The following is a 19,667-nucleotide window of genomic DNA, read 5'->3' as shown; positions in this document are numbered from 1 at the left end:
ACGCACTCAGACACACAGACAGGCACGCACCTGCTTTAACTCCACACTCCTCCCCGCTCCCCGAAGCCTCTCCTCCTCCCGCAGCCTCCCCTTCCCATTGGCTCACAGCCACACCACGTGACGCGTCAACGCTAGGAAACACCATTCTGTTGTGTCTCCTAGCGGCTGACGCGCCACAGCGTGTAGTCAGCTGTGCAGCCAGTGGGGACCGGGACCGGCTCGGGAGGATTCCCCTGCTGGTGGGGAACTCGCTACATTGCCGCCCGCGCCAACGAGCGCAGCGGGACCGAGGCCTAAGGATCGCTCTGACAGCAAGACACTGCATAAGGATCGCTCTGACAGCAAGCCACTGCATAAGGATCGCTCTGAAAGCAAGCCACTGCATAAGGATCGCTCTGACAGCAAGCCACTGCATAAGGATCGCTCTGACAGCAAGCCACTGCATAAGGATCGCTCTGACAGCAAGCCACTGCATAAGGATCGCTCTGACAGCAAGCCACTGCATAAAGATCGCTCTGACAGCAAGCCACTGCATAATTGATAGAATAATAAACAAGGAGAACAAGGGGTGCTCTCAAAATGTTAATACATTTTCATAACCCCTTGATTGCGCTGGTCTCTTCCCCTAGTTACAACATGGGGAGATTAGAATGTGGCTTACTACTGGTGATGCTGGGGGCCATATTGGAGCTTATACATTAGTATTTTACTGGCGGACAAATCTGATACTTTGGGAAGTAGTAGGTCCTCAGAGTTAGAATTGTCATGATTTATCTTCGGGAACCCCTTTTGTTTAATTATTTAGATGGTATGTAAAAATAAATAAACAATAGAACAGCAGTCCCAGTCAACGCAGTTATCTTTTATGGTTTATCTTAAAACATGTTTTATAGGTTGAACTTGATGGACGTATGGCTTTTTTCAACCTCATCTACTATGTAACTATGCAGCCGGAAGAACTCCCATGGGGGGAAACAGCAGCAGTGCACAGCAACAAAACCGGATGGAGGCCGGATCATATATCAAAATTATTTATTGGTCTACCATAGTAGTGCAGTTAAATATCATCCTCCAGGAACAGGAGAGACACTCTAGAGTACTGCTTGTACTCTATAGATGTGTGCACGCTGATGCCAGGGATCTGTGGATGTCTTCTAAGAAGGTTGTGAGTAAATAATTTCTTTTTTACTGCATTATCACTACAACACAGTTACACCAGCCCTCAGCCCATCGGGATCTGCCCGTGCATCACGGCTGTAATTGCACCGACGGCTCACCCTCAGTGGGTAATCTAGTGGGACTTACAGTACAGTTAGGTCCGGAAATAATTGGACACTGACACAATTTTCATAATTTTGGCTCTGTACGCCACCACAATGGATTTGACATGAAACAACAGAGATGCAATAGAAGTGCAGACTTTCAGCTTTAATTCAAGGGGTTGAACAAAAATATCATATGAAACGTTTAGGAATTGCAACCATTTTCATACACAGTTCCCTTATTTCAGGGGCTCAAATGTAATTGGACAAATTAACACAATCATACATAAAATGTTCATTTTTAATACTTTGTCAAGAATCCTTTGCAGGCAATGACTGCTTGAAGTCTGGAACGCATGGACATCACCAAACGCTGGGTTTCCTCCTTTGTGATGCTTTGCCAGGCCTTTACTGCAGCTGTCTTCAGTTGTTGTTTGTTCGTGGGTCTTTCTGCCTTAAGTTTTGTCTTCAGCAAGTGAAATGCATGCTCTATCGGGTTGATATCAGGCGATTGACTCGGCCATTGCAAAATATTCCACTTCTTTGCCTTAAAAAAACTCCTAGGCTGAGCCAGATCTCCCCTGGCCTACCTGATCTTTGTTGGAGAGGATGTGGCCAGAAAGGAGATCTGGTACATATCTGGTGGTTTTGTCCCCAGATCCTGATTTTGTGGAACATTGTATGTCTTTATTTATATAGCGCCATTAATGTACATAGCGCTTCACAGTAGTAATACATGTGGTAATCAAATAAATAACAGATAATATAAATAACAGATCATTCGAATAAGTGTTTTAGACATAAAAGTAACATTAAGGAAGAGGAGTCCCTGCCCCGAGGAGCTTACAGTCTAATTGGTAGGTAGGGAGAACGTACAGAGACAGTAGGAGGGAGTTCTGGTAAGTGAGTCTGCAGGGGGCCAAGCTTTATGTATCGTGTTCAGAATATCCACAGTGCTATTCATATGTTTCTTTAAGCAAGTGTGTCTAACATGATTAGAACTATGATTCAAGATGTTACTGGGGAAAGCATAGAGATGGACCCGCTGTCCTTTCTACTAGCCAAACCCATAGAAGGACTCCTGACCCCTCAAAGGAAATTGGCGGCATTTATTCTCACTACAGCACTCTGCTCAATAGCAGCTGCATGGAAAAAACTGAAAGCCCCATCAAAGCAAAAAGTTATCCGCAGAGTTAAGGAGGTCAGAATGATGGAGCTTCTCTCAGCACTCCTAACCCAGAAAACAGACCAGCATTGTAAGGTCTGGGACGCATGGCCTGAGAACTAGAAAAATAGAGCCCAGGAATATATCTCAACCAAAGGGAAAACCTAATACCGGAGTCAACGCTGGGGAGATAAAGAGGATGAGCCCCTTCCCTTCTTCTGTTCTTTTCTCCCCTTTCAAGTAATAAAGCGATTAAAGACTTTGAAGGTATCTGCCTCCCGATTGGAGGCCTAGAAGTATCTGAATGTTCTAAAGCTAAGATGGAGCTTGTGTTGGCTTTAATGAAATATCTTAAGACCTTATGACCAGATTATATGTTTAAATACAAAGAAAGATAGTTCTGTTCGAACTAAATCTATGTACATTGTTCTTCCTGTTTCAAAGTCTTAATGTGATACTACAAAAAACAATAAAAACGTTTAAAAAAAAAAAAAACACCTGGGTTGCTTTTGCAGTATGTTTTGGGTCATTGTCCATCTGTAAAGTGAAGCGCCGTCCAATCAACTTCGCTGAATTTGGCTGAATCTGAGCAGACAATATATCCCTATAAACTTCAGAATTCATCCGGATGCTTCTGTCTTCTGTCACATCATCAATAAACACAAGTGCCATTGTAAGCCATGCTTGCCAATGCCATCACACTGCCTTCACCGTGTTTTACAGATTATGTTGTATGCTTTTGATCATGGGCCGTTCCAAGCCTTCTCTATACTTTTTTCTTCCCATCATTCTGGTACAGGTTGATCTTAGTTTCATCTGTCCAAAGAATGCTGTTCTAGAACTGGGCTTGCTTTTTTAGATATTGTTTGACAAAGTCTAATCTGGCCTTTCTATTCTTGAGGCTTATGAATGGTTTGCACCTTGTGGTGAACCCTCTGTATTTGTTCTTGTAAAGTCTTTTCTTTATGGTAGACTTGGATAATGATATGCCTACCTCCTTGAGAGTGTTCTTCACTTGGCTGGATGTTGTGAAGGACATTTTCTTTACCATGGATAGGATCCTACGATCATCCACCACTGTTGTCTCACAATGTACCAAACTGTTGATTTGGCCACTCCTAATGTTCCTGCCATCTTTCTGATGGATTTTTTTTTTTTTGCTGCCTAAGGATGGATGCCCTGTTTCACTTGCATTGAGAGCTCCTATGACCACATGTTGTGGGTTCACAGCAACAGCTTCCAAATGCGAATGCCATACCTGGAATCAACTCCAGACCTTTTACCTGCTTAATTGATGATAAAATAACAAAGGAATAGTCCACACCTGTCCATGAAACAGCTTTTGAGTCAATTGTCCAATTACTTTTGGTCCCTTGAAAAAGAGGGGGCTACATATTAAAGAGATGCAATTCCTAAACCCTTTCTCCAATTTGGATGTGAATAACCTCAAATTAAAGCTGATAGACTGCACTTTAAGCCCATATTCATTATTTAACTGTAACATAAATTTATTTTGGTACACAGCCGAAATAACAAAACTTGTATCAGTGTCCAATTATTTCCGGACCTAACTGTATGTTCTTTCTGCAATAGGAGTTTACATCACTGTTTACCAAATGATCCTATTCAATTATTAAGGGAGCAAATTATTGCTTGAGTCTGGACATTTGTTCCTGTTTACTCTATCGGTTTGTTTTTCTTCTGATGTGTTTTATAGATGATGTGGTATGCTTTGGATCATGATGCGTTCCAAGCCTTCTCCATACTTTTTTCTTCCCATCATTCTGGTACAGGTTGATCTTAGTTTCATCTGTCCAAAGAATGCTGTTCCAGAACTGGGCTGGCTTTTTTAGATATTGTTTGGCAAAGGAAATGAAAAGAATCCTACGATCCGGACCCAAAACTTTCTATACTATGTAACTATATACTGTAACTATGTTTAAAGAGTCTAAAAGTCACTACACCAATGACAAATCCAATAGGACATAACTGTCCCCAAATGAGTAGTTGGCACTTGCTTCCTTAACAAATGGTTGGCTGTACGAGTTGCTAAAAGGAACAAACTAAATGTGCTCATTTGTATACACACGCCTATATTTGAGACAGGAAATGTTTTAATACCCATGAATGTCAATCAAGAGATTTGCTTCCATCATCTTTCCTGTGATTTATACGGAACATGATTTTTGTACAATTTTACCATAACCTCTCCCCTTTTGTCAAGATCTACAACATTACATAAGATCTTAACATGAAATAGCTGTCCTTCAAAGATACTTATCTTAAAAACATATACCATTATTTACAGTGGTGAGAAAAAGGTTTTGAACCCCAATGATAATTACGGAAATTCCATTGTTTTTCCATGATAACCTTCTTGAATCAAAACCAGTCTTTTCTTAAATATTCAATAGGGTTTGTATTAAACAATTCCATGCATTTGGAAACAAAAATGATTTATGAATTAGACAAACAATCAAGCAGTGTAATTGTCGTGCCGCTAAACCGCGCATTGCGGGGGGTGGCCAAAGTGTGGTTGGAGGCACGTTCTGGCAGTAAGCTGGTCCGCGTCTGTCTGACAGCTACTGGTGCCTGCGCCGCCTCTATAATTGGTGTGGGGCAGCCCGAACCGGAGGGGGGCCTCACTCTGCGGCCAATCATCCTCCTCTGCTCCTGACAGGAGCTGGGCAGTGGGTGGCTGCTGCCTGCTGCTGGGCACGCATCTTGGTGTGAAATTCTGGTGACTCGCAAAGCCAGCATCTCTGCGCTCTGCTCTGCTCACAATCTGTGCAGCGGTTACTACCAACACAATGGGATCGACACCAACTGCTGAAAAGGAGGCCTACCTATCCACAGCCAAGGCAAAGTTCTTGTGAATTAAGTGAGAGATGGACGCACCTAGTCTGAATGAAAGATGGAGGGACTCAGTACAACCATCTGTCACTCACTAATCCTAACTTTCATTCATACTTAGTACCCCCATCTCTCACACTCCGAGTGAGAAATGGGGGCTCCGACAGAGATGGGGGCATCAAATGACAGAAAAATGTTTTAATAATCTATTCCTACCAGTCATTTTAAACCAAATTTAGAAATAATATCCTTATTAAAATTTAACAGAATGATAGAACCAAAGAAAGAAAGTACTAGTGGAGTATCAACAAAAAAAAAAAAAAAGGAGAGAGAAGTGGAAGAAAAAGTATGAAAAATACCTAAAATTAACAACTTCTTTTTAAATCGCTCAAGTGATACACCACAAGAAAACATTAATCGAGCGGAAAACAGCAACGCCAGAGAGTAAGGAGTTACCAAAGCGATAGACCAAGACGGCATGGAAATGGCAGAACAAGAAGTCACCAAAACAGCAGACCATCAGGAAGACATGGGAGTGTGAAGCATCAGAATATGAGAATTATGAAGAAGAAATTTCAAATTCAAATAAGCAGACTGGAACCATCAGGAAATGGGTTGTTTAAAATAAAAAATAAAAAAGCAACACTATTCTGACAGACATGGGATGTTTTAAAGATAACGTTATGACTAAGGTAAAGATATAACTTAGCTAAAGATCAAGTTATGAAAGGCGATTCATTGTTACTTCTGCATCATGCAAACCAAAAGGACCATTCATAAAGGACCTTCCACAAAATAGATGATTTTCAGAGCTATACTACCTCACTGCTTATAAATATGGTCAAATTCATCAGTTTTGGTTATGCTACTCTGTAATTCTAGATTCAGCTTATTGTAAACCTTGTTGGTTATTTTCTACTAATAAAAAGGATCAATACCGTTCAGGAATTAGAGATTGGAAAAAAAAAAAAAAACTGAAAGTACAAAGCTGTAGTACTACACACGTTGAAGCATATTCTGTCTCCGAACATTGGAAATGGTACAAAACTATTGATAAAGAGGCATTATTCTGGAGAATGGTATTAAAACGATTGTTTAATATAACATTTTTGTTTTCCAAAAATGTATTTGCGTTTCACGGTAATCGAGAACAACTAAGAGAAGATTATAATGGCAACTTTTTGTCACAAGTATAATTACTCAGGAAATACGATGATATTATGAGTCAAGTCATTAGTATGCCGTAAAGTTCTGTAAAATACCGCTGTTCCAAAATTCAGAACAAAATAATTTACTGTCTTGAAAAGTACTTCGATAAAACTCTTAACAAGTGAAATTGATTTGGCTCCCTTCTATTCCAGCATTATGGACACGACTCAAGATATTGTCCAAAAAAGATCAAATGAGTATAGTATTTAGATATGTTCATATTGAGAGAAATGAAAACTTTGAGCCAGTTAAAATCGATATTAAAGAATCCTTTTTAGGATTTTATGAAGTTACAGATCATACCGCGAAAGGTATGATGGATCAAATATTACATATAGATTGATATTTTACAAAAAATTGTGGGGGGACTTCCGGTGACGTGAACCGGAATGGTCGGGTAGAGAGGGAGCTCCAGGAACCCTCGCAGCTAAAATCAATTTTAAGCATATTCTCCCCACAAAATTCTTGTGCATTTTGACTGGATAAGGTTGCTAAACCTTCCGACATGACAAATAAGACCAAAAAGCCACCCGTTTTGGGAGTTACAAAGTTCTTCTCGCCAACACAGCGCGGGTTGGACACGGCCTCCGGAGAACAAGATGGAGCCGGGTCACGCGGCTTAACGGCGACAGTTAATGACCGAGATCGGACGATCGAAGATCCTGCTGCAGGAAAGGAGATCACCCGCATATATAAATGGAAGAGCTTCTAGCTTCCATGCACATAAAAACTGCACCACTCGCTGCAGCTAGACCTGAAAGCAGCGGTAGCTGAATTGAAGGAGGAAATAAATGGTCACTCCCAAAGAACAACGGAGCTGAAAGAAAAGCTAGACGAGGCCCTGCAGCTACAGACGGCGGTGAATGAGGAAATCAGCCGCCTAGGAGAGGAGATAAACTACCTCAAGGATGGGCTGGCGGACAAGGAGAACCGGGACAGAAGACAAAATTTAAGAATCCGCAATTTCCCAGAGTCGGTTCTTCCGGATCTCCTTTGACCGTACCTACTAAAGTTCTTCAAAACCATCTGTGAGGACATTGAAGAAAGAGATTTAGAAATAGATCGAACACATTGTGCTTTAGGCCCCAAGTCAGATGACCCTAAACGCAGGAGGTCGCGATTATACGGCTCCGCAGCAACACGACAGCTAAAAAAACAAATAGATGTTTGAGTAAGTTTTCATGTGTAATACAGCTCAACCCCGATATAGCGCGATTCGCTACAACGCTTATCTGATTATAATGCGTTCTGAGCGTTGCTCCCAACTTAAAAAATCTCCAATTTTTTACTAAATGGCCACCGCGCGAGGACTTACCCGGCATCTGCAGCTCTCTCCTCTCCCTGCTTCATCAGGCTAAGTCCACGTGCGCGGCGCACATCTCCAAGGTGACATTCAATGCTTTATTGCTAACGGACACACACACCTCCCCCCCACACTGATAATTTTAACATACCATGCAGGAATTGAACCCATGACCCTTCATACACTAGTAGCGATCTCTTAACTTGTACTGCCTTTCGGTACTGTGCAGTACAAGTTAAGTTTGATAATAGAGTCAATGACATCACACCAATGCTATGGTGTAGCAGGTAAAGAATCACTACTAGTGTATGAAGGGTTATGGGTTCGATTCCTGCATGGCATGCTAAAATTATTAGTGTAGGGTGTAGGTGTGTGTCCGTTAGCAATAAAGCATTGCATTTTATAAAAAAAACAAAAAAAAACCTTGGAGATGTGTGCCGCGCACGTGGATGCAGCCTGATGAAGCAGGGAGAGAGGAGAGAGAGAGAGCTGCAGATACCGGGTAAGTCCTCACATGGCGGCCATTTTGCAATCCTGGTTATAACGGTCTCATTATATGGACCCTGAACACCGCGTTATAACGTGGTTCAGCTGTACTTTGCAAAATATTGTCAGATATTAATCATGCAAAGATATTACAATTTTTTTTTTGACTTGAATGAACCAAAAAAAGCGTTAAACAGGACTAAATAAAATTTTAAAGGATTCATGTATGAGTCCTTAAAAGCAGAAGCTATTGATATTGCTGGAAAATAGTATTTTTTTTACTGATAAACGACAACGAAAAATCAAATGTCATGTCGACAAATTAATCGACGATTATCAGTTCAGCAACAGAGAAGAAATATTTATTTGCTGTTTTTTTATCACACTATAGCCATAGTTAATATGCAGATACAGACATGTTTCAATGGAATGGAAAAAATTACAGTTGTTTGGATTTTTACAAACAAAAAACTTGCTCAACGAATCTGATGCAAATTTAATGAACCAAGCAACATATTTACAATGGCTTTATGGAAAGTGATTTAATGAAGTAAACAGTGCAATTTTAATCTTTTTAACATTGCCTGTAAGTGTAGCGTCCAGAGAAAGATAATTCAGCAAACTGAAGCTCATAAAAACATATTTCAGAAATAATATGACAAGAACGCTTCAATGATCTTAACCTTCTAGCCATAGAAAGCAAACAGGCAACACATTTAGACTTAAAATGTGTTATTGAGGCTTTTGCAAATACAAAGGCAAGAAGAATGAATATCTAGATTTGTTTTATTTTAATTGTGGCTTATTATTCTTTTGTTTGATTTTCTAGAAAATACTCTCTTTTTCCTTATGTTAATATTGATCACTGAATGCAAACCTTTATTTGATTGCAATAGAAATGTCTGATTTATTTAGCGGTTTTTTTTTTATGGGGTGTGGGGAGCCTTTAAAAAATTTTTTTACAGGGGGGCCAGTAGTTACGCCACTGCAAGCAATGAATAATTAAGAGTCAGGGTATGTGCAAAAGTAAGTGAATCCCTGACTTTGTCAGTTAAATTAAAGTGGATAATTAGAACCAGGTGTTTAAATAATTAGGAAGATCTTCAGGTGCCAGTTTGGGAAGCCCCATCCCTATATCAAGATCAGAAACTTTGTGAGTTTGCCCTTCACCATACAGGTGTGTGGAAAAACGTCATGCCACGATCAAAAGAAATCTCTGAGGACCTCAGAAAAGCAGTAATTGATGCTCATCAGTCTAGAAATGTTACAAAACCATTTGTAATGATTTGGGGTTCCCCCAATCCACTGTCATACAGATAGTCTACAAATGGAGAAAGTTCAAGACCATGGTCACTCTACCAGGAGCGGTCGTCCTACAAAAATCTCAAGAGCACACCAGCAAATCATCCAGGAAGTCACAAAGAACTACAGAGTAACATCTAATGATCTGTAGGCCACTCTTGTCTTGGCTAATGGGAGTGTTCATCACTCAACTATCAGAAAAATAATGAACAAGAATGGTGTTCATGGAAGGATATCCTGGAGGAAATCACAGCTCTCTAAAAAAAACATTGCTGCCCGTCTGAAGTTCGCCAAAGAGAACATAGATGATCCATAAGACTTCTGGAACAATGTTTTCTGGACAGACGAGTACAAGGTAGAACTTTTTGGCATCAATGAGAAACCAAAAATGCGTTCGAACAGAAGAACCTCATCCCAACCGTCAAGCATGGTGGAGGGTGTGTGATGGTTTGGGGTTGCTTTGCTGACTCAGGACCAGGATGGCTTGCCATCATTGACACAACCATGAATTCTGCATTATATCAGAACATTCTAGAGGAGAATGCCAGGTTATCCGTCCGTGAGCTGAAGCGAATGTGGGTCATGCAGCAAGACAATGATCCGAAACATTCATGCAGATCTACAAAAAAAGAAGAAATTCCACATTTTAGACTGACCTAGTCAAAGTCCCTATTGAAATGTTGTAGCAGGACCTGAAGTGAGCTGTCCATTCAAGGAAGCCCTCAAATATCACCGATTATAAGCAGTTCTGTAAGAAGGAATGGGCCAAAATTCCTCAAAAAACTGATGTGAGAGACTGATCAGCAGTTACAGGAAATGCTTAGTTTAAGTCATTGCTGCTCAAGGAGGTGCCACCAGGAACGGAATCTAAAGGGTCACATACTTTTTCATACATGGATATTGAATGTGGAATCATTTGTGGATAAATAAATGTTGAAAAAGTATCATGTTTTCGTGACATTTATTTGATCAGGTTATCTTTATCTATTATTAGGTCTTAGATTAAAATCTAATAGCATTTTAGGTGTGAAATAAGTGAAAATCCTAGGAGGTTCACAAACTTTTACTCGCAAGTGTACATTGTATATATGTGACAGCGGTGCAATTGCTCTTGTTCCAAGTATCTCTCACAAACATACAATATCCCTATTGAAAGCTTCCTATGTAAAGACAACTCTTTTTTCAGAGAATGTGCAGGTTTAGGCACAGACACTGCCGTAATATATTTTGATATTATCCACCTAGACTAAGGGAGCAACCTGTTTTTTTCTTTTTTTTTTTACTGGCTGCTGGAGCAAGGCTGATCTACGACACCATACTGTTCTCCCAGATAAGAATCCTTGTCTGTGAGATTTAGTACTTGTATTTCTCTGCAATCGGACTGAATACAGTTAAAATATAAAATCAAATAAAAAGTTAAATGTTGGTGCAGCGGGTTGCTACTTTAAGAAAAAAATAAGCAGTCAACGTTGCTTCAGTAGGCATTTCCTTACTACAAAAGCTATAAACGGTTAATAATATACCCGAATTATTAGAAATGCACAGGTACATTGCTGGAGCTATAACAATATTTTGAGAAATCTTTATATTGTCCTCGGCAGTCTGATATCCCGGGTATGCACGCATTTTTTTTAATGGTCAAAGTATAAGAGAGGTTGAAGTGTGTTTAGTTTTTCCCGTAAAACAATTTGGCTTCTGCTTCTTCACAAGCTGCACCAACCTCATGCACTGTGGGATTTATCGTATATGATTCACAGATATAGGAGACACGTTAAAAGCGTGTTACTTCAGGAAAAACAGAAGCTGGGAGGAATGTGTATTTTAGCCTCAATTATACTTCTACGGCTGCGTCCCTGCTAGCGCTGAGCTCGCTGAGCGGGCGACGCTTGGCGAGGCGCGCGGGTATGCGCGTGCACACACGCACACCGGCGCTCGAGTAAATACATTTTTTATACTTACCAGCACGCTCAGATTCCTCTGCAGCATCCCCCCCGCTACGCCCCCCCCCCCCCCCCCGCGAGCGCTTGCAAAAATTTAAAGGCCATCTGGCGCTCATGCTTGGAGAGCTCTCCAAGCATGAGCGCGCTCAGCGCCAGCGGGGACAAAGCCTAAAGTACATTACAGTACACATAAACAATCACTGCCTCTTCGCTTCAATGAAGAAAATATTGATATCTACTGTAAATCATTTTTGTTTTATCTGCAACTTTTTTATTGCAAACACACAGCTTTAAAATAGTGTTTATTAAAGCTATAAAAACAAATCTACAAAATTGTGAAATCCAGGTCACTGCAAGTACATAATAACCACAATCATTTGTGTTTGCAATGTTCACTATGGTGGTACACTGTATGTGCAAACTTTAATTTACACCCATTTTTATTTAACAGTCATGACATTTTTTTTTTTATTGTTTTTATTTTTTTAGAATTTAGGACTTAAGTTATCAGATTCTGCTTCCTTATGTTACTAGTTAATTTTACCAGAAAAAAAAAAAAAAAAAAAAAAAACATTTTTTTTTTCACGGCTAAAGCATGCCAAAGTACACGTCTATAGACTTATTTATAACGTGTGAATAAGCCGCCATCTTTTTTTTGGCAAGCAAAAAAAAAAAGTAGGACACTGCCAATGATAACATCTTCTGTTCTATTTATACACGTTGTAAGTTTAACAGTGCGAAGTACAGTACTGTTTCCCTTTAGTCAGCAGCACCATCACGTAAGTCCTATATCTATAAAGCAACCTCTTGGCAAATGTTAAGATGGCAGGGGGAGGAAAGGCAGAGCAGCACAGTGTAGAGAGCATTATTAGTACCATGGCCTGCCACAGGGGTGCTCAACTCCAGTTCTCAAGCTCCCCCGCCCCCCTCCCAACAGGTCCGGTATTCAGGAAGTCCCTGCTTCAGCACAGGTGGCTCAATCAGAGATTCAGTCTTCAGACCAAGCCTCTGATTGATCCACCTGTGCTGAAGCTGGAATATCCTGACCTGTTGGAGGGGCTTGGGGACTGGAGTTGAGCACCCTTGACAGAGTTTTGCAATTTAAAATAAAAATAAAAAAGAAGGACATGCAATAAAAATAAGACTATTTTACAGTACCTCCATCTCCGTCATCCGATCCTTTGAAACTGGGCTCCTTTAACATGTCCAGCTCTGCAAGCATTCGGATGTAGAGAGGATTCTGACGGAACGAGGGGTAAAATCTTTCATCCCGCAGCATCATGTCATAAACCTTTATTGCGATAGTCATAAAATAATTATATTTCAAATATTGATAAGTGCTTCCCAAAAAAAAATTTCCTCTCACTCAACTACAGTTAAGAATGATGTTGTAGTAATACTCTCATTGTTGGGTATTAACCCCTTCAACCCTGGGGGGAGGGGAGGGGAGGGTAGCACCAGGGTGGAAAGTCGAAGTCACATTATTGCGAAATTACTTGGTAGTGTAAACAGACGGAACCTCCCAGGGGAAAAAAAGGATATGCCGTACCAACCTGCTGGGAGTACTGTACGTCCACAGCTCATTACAACTGGTTTATGTTACCTTAGTTCGATCTATGACTGAAGGCGCAATATTGACTTATTTTTTTTAAATATAGGCTATCTTAATTTCACCATTTTATTCTGTTAAACAGAACTAGAAAAAAAAATGAAAAGAATGATAAGATCCCTTTTATTGGACCAACAATGGTTCCCAGTGTACAAGCTTTTAAACCTCACAGGGCTCTTCAGGTTTTGTTAAGAAATAATTGGGTTCTCTGTTTCGTAGAAATTTTGATGTCAAAATCATTTTTTAGGCCGCCATTGGCAATTTTAAAAAAATAAATAAAAGATAACCCGGAGCTTGGCTCTGACAATTGCATTTTTGGCAAAGCTGGCCACGGTCAAATGTGTATATTCTGTAACATTTATTGTAATTTTTTCAATTTATAAAGTTTAGTCAATAAATACAGTACTACAATGTGAAACAACTTTAAAATGGTGCTGTATTGCCGTAAAAACTGGTAATTGGGAATGTATCCCATGAAAAATCCATTCATCTCATCTAAAAAAAAACAACATGTGATAAACCAGTAGGTTTCGATTTTCTAAACAAATTGACCGTTATGATATGATGAAGAAACAATCTCAGCATCCATAGAATAGATTGAGAATTCCACCGAGGGGTCTACATACAGTACTACAACATTTTCAGAGGCAGACAAATATGAAGATCTCCTCCTGGCTTCACAACCACAAGACAGGAAAAGAAAGCATAATTGCATACAGAAGCCACATTTTATTTTCTTACAAAATAAAGCTCTAGCTATGGTATACTAGCGAGATTAAATCGTTCAAATCCATGTTGTATAACAAATTGTGTAAGTGTAATTTGAATTTATGATTCTATTTTTTTACTTTATCCTATATCTTAATATTTATTACGTTACAAGCTGAGAGACCCGGCGTTGCCCGTGAGTTAAATTTGCCCTAGGAAAAGGTGGGGAGAGGGACAGTGGACAGGAGGAGGGGAGGGACGGGGACAGTGGACATGAGGGGACGGGGACAGTGGACAGGAGGGGACGGGGACAGTGGACAGGAGGGGTGGTAGTGGACAGGAGGGGGGGTAGTGGACAGGAGGGGGGGGCAGTGGACATGAGGGGGGGCAGGGGACAGTGGACAGGAGGGGGGGGACAGTGGACAGGAGGGGGGTACAGTGGACAGGAGGGGGGGACAGTGGACAGGAGGGGGGGACAGTGGACAGGAGGGGGGGATAGTGAACAGGAGGGGGAGGAGAGTGGACAGGAGGGGGTGACAGTGGACAGGAGGGGGGGGCAGTGGACAGGAGGGGGGGGCAGTGGACAGGAGGGGGAGGAGAGTGGACAGGAGGGGGGGCAGAGTGGACAGGAAGGGGGTGACAGTGGACAGGAGGGGGGGTAGTGGACAGGAGGGGGGGGGGGCAGTGGACATGAGGGGGGGGGCAGGGGACAGTGGACAGGAGGGGGGGGGGACAGTGGACAGGAGGGGGGGACAGTGGACAGGAGGGGGGGACAGTGGACAGGAGGGGGGGATAGTGGACAGGAGGGGGAGGAGAGTGGACAGGAGGGGGGTGACAGTGGACAGGAGGGGGGGGGGGGCAGTGGACAGGAGGGGGAGGAGAGTGGACAGGAGGGGGGGGAGAGTGGACAGGAAGGGGGTGACAGTGGACAGGAGGGGGGGTAGTGGACAGGAGGGAGGGTAGTGGACAGGAGGGGGGGACAGTGGACAGGAGGGGGGGGACAGTGGACAGGAGGGGGGGACAGTGGACAGGAGGGGGTGACAGTGGACAGGAGGGGGGGAGAGTGGACAGGAGGGGGTGACAGTGGACAGGAGGGGGGGACAGTGGACAGGAGGGGGAGGAGAGTGGACAGGAGGGGGGGGAGAGTGGACAGGAGGGGGGTGACAGTGGACAGGAGGGGGGTGACAGTGGACAGGAGGGGGGTGACAGTGGACAGGAGGGGGAGGAGAGTGGACAGGAGGGGGAGGAGAGTGGACAGGAGGGGGGTGGCACATGCACTGTGTCCCACACACACACACACACACACACACACACTGTAACACACACACACAAAGTGTCACACACACACACACCCAGTGTCACACAAAGTCCCACACACACAGTGACACACACACACACGTCACCTCTCCTTCCGGCCGCCGCCATGTTACTTAGTCCGCGAGGGAGGAAGGGGGTCCTTCCGTCCGCCGCCATCTTAGGTGCCGTGTGGCAGCGGCAGGCTGCCCTGCCCACTGCCTGTCCCCGCGCCGGGAGGGAGGTGAGTGGAGCGGGAGGGAGTGGAGCGGGAGGGAGTGGAGCGGGAGGTGAGTGAAGCGGGAGGGAGTGGAGCGGGAGGTGAGTGGAGCGGGAGGTGAGTGGAGCGGGAGGTGAGTGGAGCGGGAGGTGAGTGGAGCGGGAGGTGAGTGGAGCGGGAGGTGAGTGGAGCGGGAGGTGAGTGGAGCGGGAGGTGAGTGGAGCGGGAGGGAGTGGAGCGGGAGGGAGGTGAGTGGAGCGGGACCTCTCCTTCCGACCGCCGCCATGTAACTTAGTCCGCGAGGGAGGAAGGGGGTCCTTCAGTCCGCCGCCATCTTAGGTGCCGCGTGGCAGCGGCAGGCTGCCCTGCCCACTGCCTGTCCCCACGCCTGTGAGGGAGGTGAGTGGAGCGGGAGGGATGTGAGTGGAGCGGGAGGTGAGTGGAGCGGGAGGGAGGTGAATGGAGCGGGAGGTGAGTGGAGCGGGAGGGAGTGGAGAGGGAGGTGAGTGGAGCGGGAGGGAGGTGAGTGGAGAGGGAGGTGAGTGGAGCGGGAGGGAGGTGAGTGGAGTGGGAGGTGAGTGGAGCGGGAGGGAGGTGAGTGGAGCGGGAGGGAGTGGAGCGGGAGGGAGGTGAGTGGAGCAGAGGTGAGTGGAGCGGAGGCAGGGAGGTGAGTGGAGCACCGGGGAGGGGGGGAGGTGAGTGTGATGGGGGGGGGGAGAGGACAGAGAGAGAGGTGTGTGTGTGTTTATTTTGGACCTTTGGCCCGTCACTCCGCCTCAGGCCAATGAGAGGTGTGGGGGGCGGGCCAAGGGGGTGGTGTGAGTGTGTGAGGCCAATGAGAGGTGTGCGGAGGCGGGCGGGCCAAGGGACCAATGAGATTGCCGCTAGGGACAGGGAACACAGTGAAACATACATACATACAATGCTTTCAGAAATATATAGTAGATAAGACGTGTAGAGTAATAATTAGGCTTAAAACAACAGACAAAGCTTGCTCTAACCCTCTCTAAATTGGTAGATTGTGGAGGTACAATTCCTACGAGAAATTTATTATAGGGTTCTTCCCAGGAATATCGGATAATAGATATACAAAGCAAACAATATAACTTGCATAGAGACAACTCAAAAGTATTCCTGTATGTGGTGCACAGCTATAATTACAAAAAAGCTTTTAATACATCACTTAAAATAAAGGTCAATCAAACTGAAACAAAGTATTGCAATAATAAAGAGAAAGAGAGACTTATGTTAGAACGGACTACTCACATTCATATTTCATTAAAGTGGAGACTATGTATCCCTGTATCCAATACCAACTAGAGAGTTCAGAGATTGAGGTAGAAACATTTCTCCACTCATACGATGTAGCCACACCTTGTTTAAATTCTAAAACTCTGAAGTGGACATTTATTTTGGCCGGCCTTAGGGCAATGTGAACAAGGCGGTCGCCTGGGACCCCTGCGCTCCCCCGTACTGTCAGCACCGGCATCCAAATTCCATCCGACAGCAAGGGGCAGCTGGAGGAAGGAAGGAGGGAGCGTGCCCCCCGAGCTCCCTCCTCCGGTCAGGTGGAAGTTGGATCTAGGCGCTGAAAGGAGGGATTACGGGGCACCCAGACTGGCAGGACCGCTTTTCACCGAGAGGTAGGTAGGTGTGTGTAGGTGTGTTACATTCTCAAGAGCGGGCCACCTCCTGTAGCGTCGCGTTGCCCCGGTGACCGATGTCAAATAACACTGATGTCATGACGCAGCGATGCTGCCATAGAAGGGCAACTCTTTAAGGTAAGTCACCTTAACTTTTTTCACGGGGGTAGGCTCGCTGTCTGCGTGCCGCCTTGGGCGCTTCAAAGCCTAAAGCCGGCCATAACGCAGTGGAATATCAAGAGGGTAGTATAAAGAATGTAAATATTCTGTTTAATGTAGACAGTCTCTGAACTCTAGTTGATATTGGATTGAGGGAAATATTAAGTATCACTCTCGCCCCTAAACCACTACTAATGAGAATTTAATCTTCTAACTGATACAAAGAGTGAGTAGGGGAAGGATAAAGAAGGGGAAGGGGCGGGGGAGAGAGAGAGCATATCCAAATACAAATAAAATAAATAACTAAAAGACACCCTTACCTTTCTCTGTATGTCATCAAAAATCTCTGGCGTTGGGTCCTCTGGTGTTGTCTCATTACTATGCAGCATGTTTTCCAGTTTTACCAACATGTCATCATCGACATGAACTCTGGGTGATGCCTGCCACAAACACCAATGAACTGATAAACATTAGGTATATTAAAATGTTTCATTATTGATGCAAGTAGCATAGAAATCCAGAAGCCATATTTGTCCTTGATATAATTATATATTGCTTGTGATAGCATATTAGCAGAACACAAATGCATTTAGATGTAGCAAGAGTTACTGTACTTGGTGCCGGGATTGTCACTGTTCCAGTGTGGCGGCACTGCGGCTATAGTTCTTGCGGCCCGAGGATAGTAAGCAGCCCCGGTGGATTAACTCTGCGGGGTTCCATGCTTCTGAATGGGACCCTGCACCGTTAATCCTTTGGGGCCATCTGCTGGGAGAGAATACTGCTACTAACCTTGCAAGTCTGAAGCACTTATTTCCATGATCTGTTATTTATATTATTTGTTATTTAGATGATTGTCACGTGTATTACTACTGTGAAGCGCTATGTACATTAATAGCGCTATATAAATAGACATACATACATTTTCAATGAGCAGTCTGCAGACATCTCTCCGTCTACAGCCGTATCCCCACAGCGCTGAAGTTAAGAGATCCATGAATGTTCTGTACTAACCCCTGGATGACATAGATGCCCTTATATGGGTCTCTACATCAGGAGTGGGAGGTTATATGGCCATATCTGACCATCTACATCATCAAGGGGGCTGGGCAGGACACAAAACATATAGCGCCCCCCCCCCCCTCCTGATGTAGAGACCCATATCAGGCCATCTAAATCATCCGGGGGGAAGGAAATACAGTACAGCCCTGCATCTTACCTTCAGCGCTGCGGGGACGCGGCTCCAGATGGAGAGACGGCTGCACAACCCATCTGAAAGGCGAGTACCAGTATTCTCTTCCTCCAGATGATCCATTCAAGTGAAGGATTAACACTGCCGGGTCCCATTCAAAAGCATGGACCCCATGCAGCATTAATCCTTCTGGGCTGCAAAACTTGCTGTCTTTGGCTTAGTCCATAGAGACTGAAGCCGTGCGGAGGCGCGCTGAGGCTCAGGGAAAGCGGTGCTTTCCCTGGCCTTAGAGCGTGCGCCGTCCGTGGGCAGGCCAGTGACGTCACAGAGCTGGTTCGCCCTCATTGGGCGAACCGCTCACGTGACTGGCCCTGCGCTCCAGCAAGCACAGAAACTAAAGATTTGGTAAGACACACGCTTCCGCAGGCGTGCGGAAGCGTGCGCGAGCCCCTGCTAAAGCCGCTTTCATTGCGGCTGCAGGGGCTCAGTGCCGAGCAGCATGGCGCCTCAGCACGGGTCAGCGCCTAAGCGCTGACCATGCCCGAGGCCTTTATAGCCGCGATGTGGCCCCAGTTTGCCACTTTTTTGCACAGCCACAAAGACACAAACTCATGCTACTTCTGTACATTTTGCATATTAGATTTAAAAATAACATAAACCTCAAAACGCTACAGTGCCAGCAATTACTACTTGGTGAAAAAAATCTCAAATGCACACATGCAGCACAGTACGTAAACAATATTTGTGATCGCATAACATATGAAGACATATCCAGATTTTCTTTTAAATGACAGCCAAAATAAATTGAAAACTGTTTGCATAAATCATTGGCGGGGTGATTGTTATGTTGACAGCTAAGAATATGCAGGACATGCAAGGATTCCTCATTTACAGAAGCAAGAACTGTGCTGCATGTAACATTTCTTCCCGTTTGTTCCATAATGTAATTCTGTATCTAATGAAGTGCTGCAGATTTTCGAGTTATTTATGAAAATAGTCTCTACGCATTTTGTAAGCTCTCAGGGACTCCCTCTCCTATTGTTACTATCATGTCTGAAGCACCTATTCCCACTATGTGTTATTTTATAATGTCACGTGTATTACTGCTGTGAAGTGCTATATACAGTACATAAAGATATACACACATACACAAATGTATCTGCAGAGGAAACATCAGAAGTGATGTATGTGCCTTTAAAGATAAAAATACAATAAATACTGGGGGGAAAACTTGAAATTATTGGTCTGCAATATGGGTGGAAGGATTTTATTTAAATTGTTATAAAAATGTATTAGAGTAGTTGATGTACGAATGGTATCCCAGTC

The 19,667-nt window shown here is 43.7% G+C and overlaps 1 protein-coding gene across 9 annotated transcripts in view; it reads right to left on the bottom strand.

The window, feature by feature from the left end:
- The window catches only part of SNX13 (sorting nexin 13), a 148,289-nt gene that overhangs the window by 41,338 nt on the left and 87,284 nt on the right, over positions 1–19,667 (bottom strand). For all 9 annotated transcript variants that reach the window (XM_075587191.1, XM_075587197.1, XM_075587198.1 and 6 more), the window contains 2 exons: positions 17,473–17,592; positions 12,679–12,811 (listed from right to left, as the gene is read on the bottom strand). In XM_075587191.1, coding sequence (XP_075443306.1) covers positions 12,679–12,811; positions 17,473–17,592 — 253 coding nt within the window. The remainder of the gene's footprint in view (positions 1–12,678; positions 12,812–17,472; positions 17,593–19,667) is intronic.

The sequence above is a fragment of the Ascaphus truei genome, chromosome 2 (assembly GCF_040206685.1).
Source record: "Ascaphus truei isolate aAscTru1 chromosome 2, aAscTru1.hap1, whole genome shotgun sequence".
Lineage (NCBI taxonomy): Eukaryota > Metazoa > Chordata > Amphibia > Anura > Ascaphidae > Ascaphus > Ascaphus truei.
This window is presented reverse-complemented; position numbering and strand designations above follow the sequence as displayed.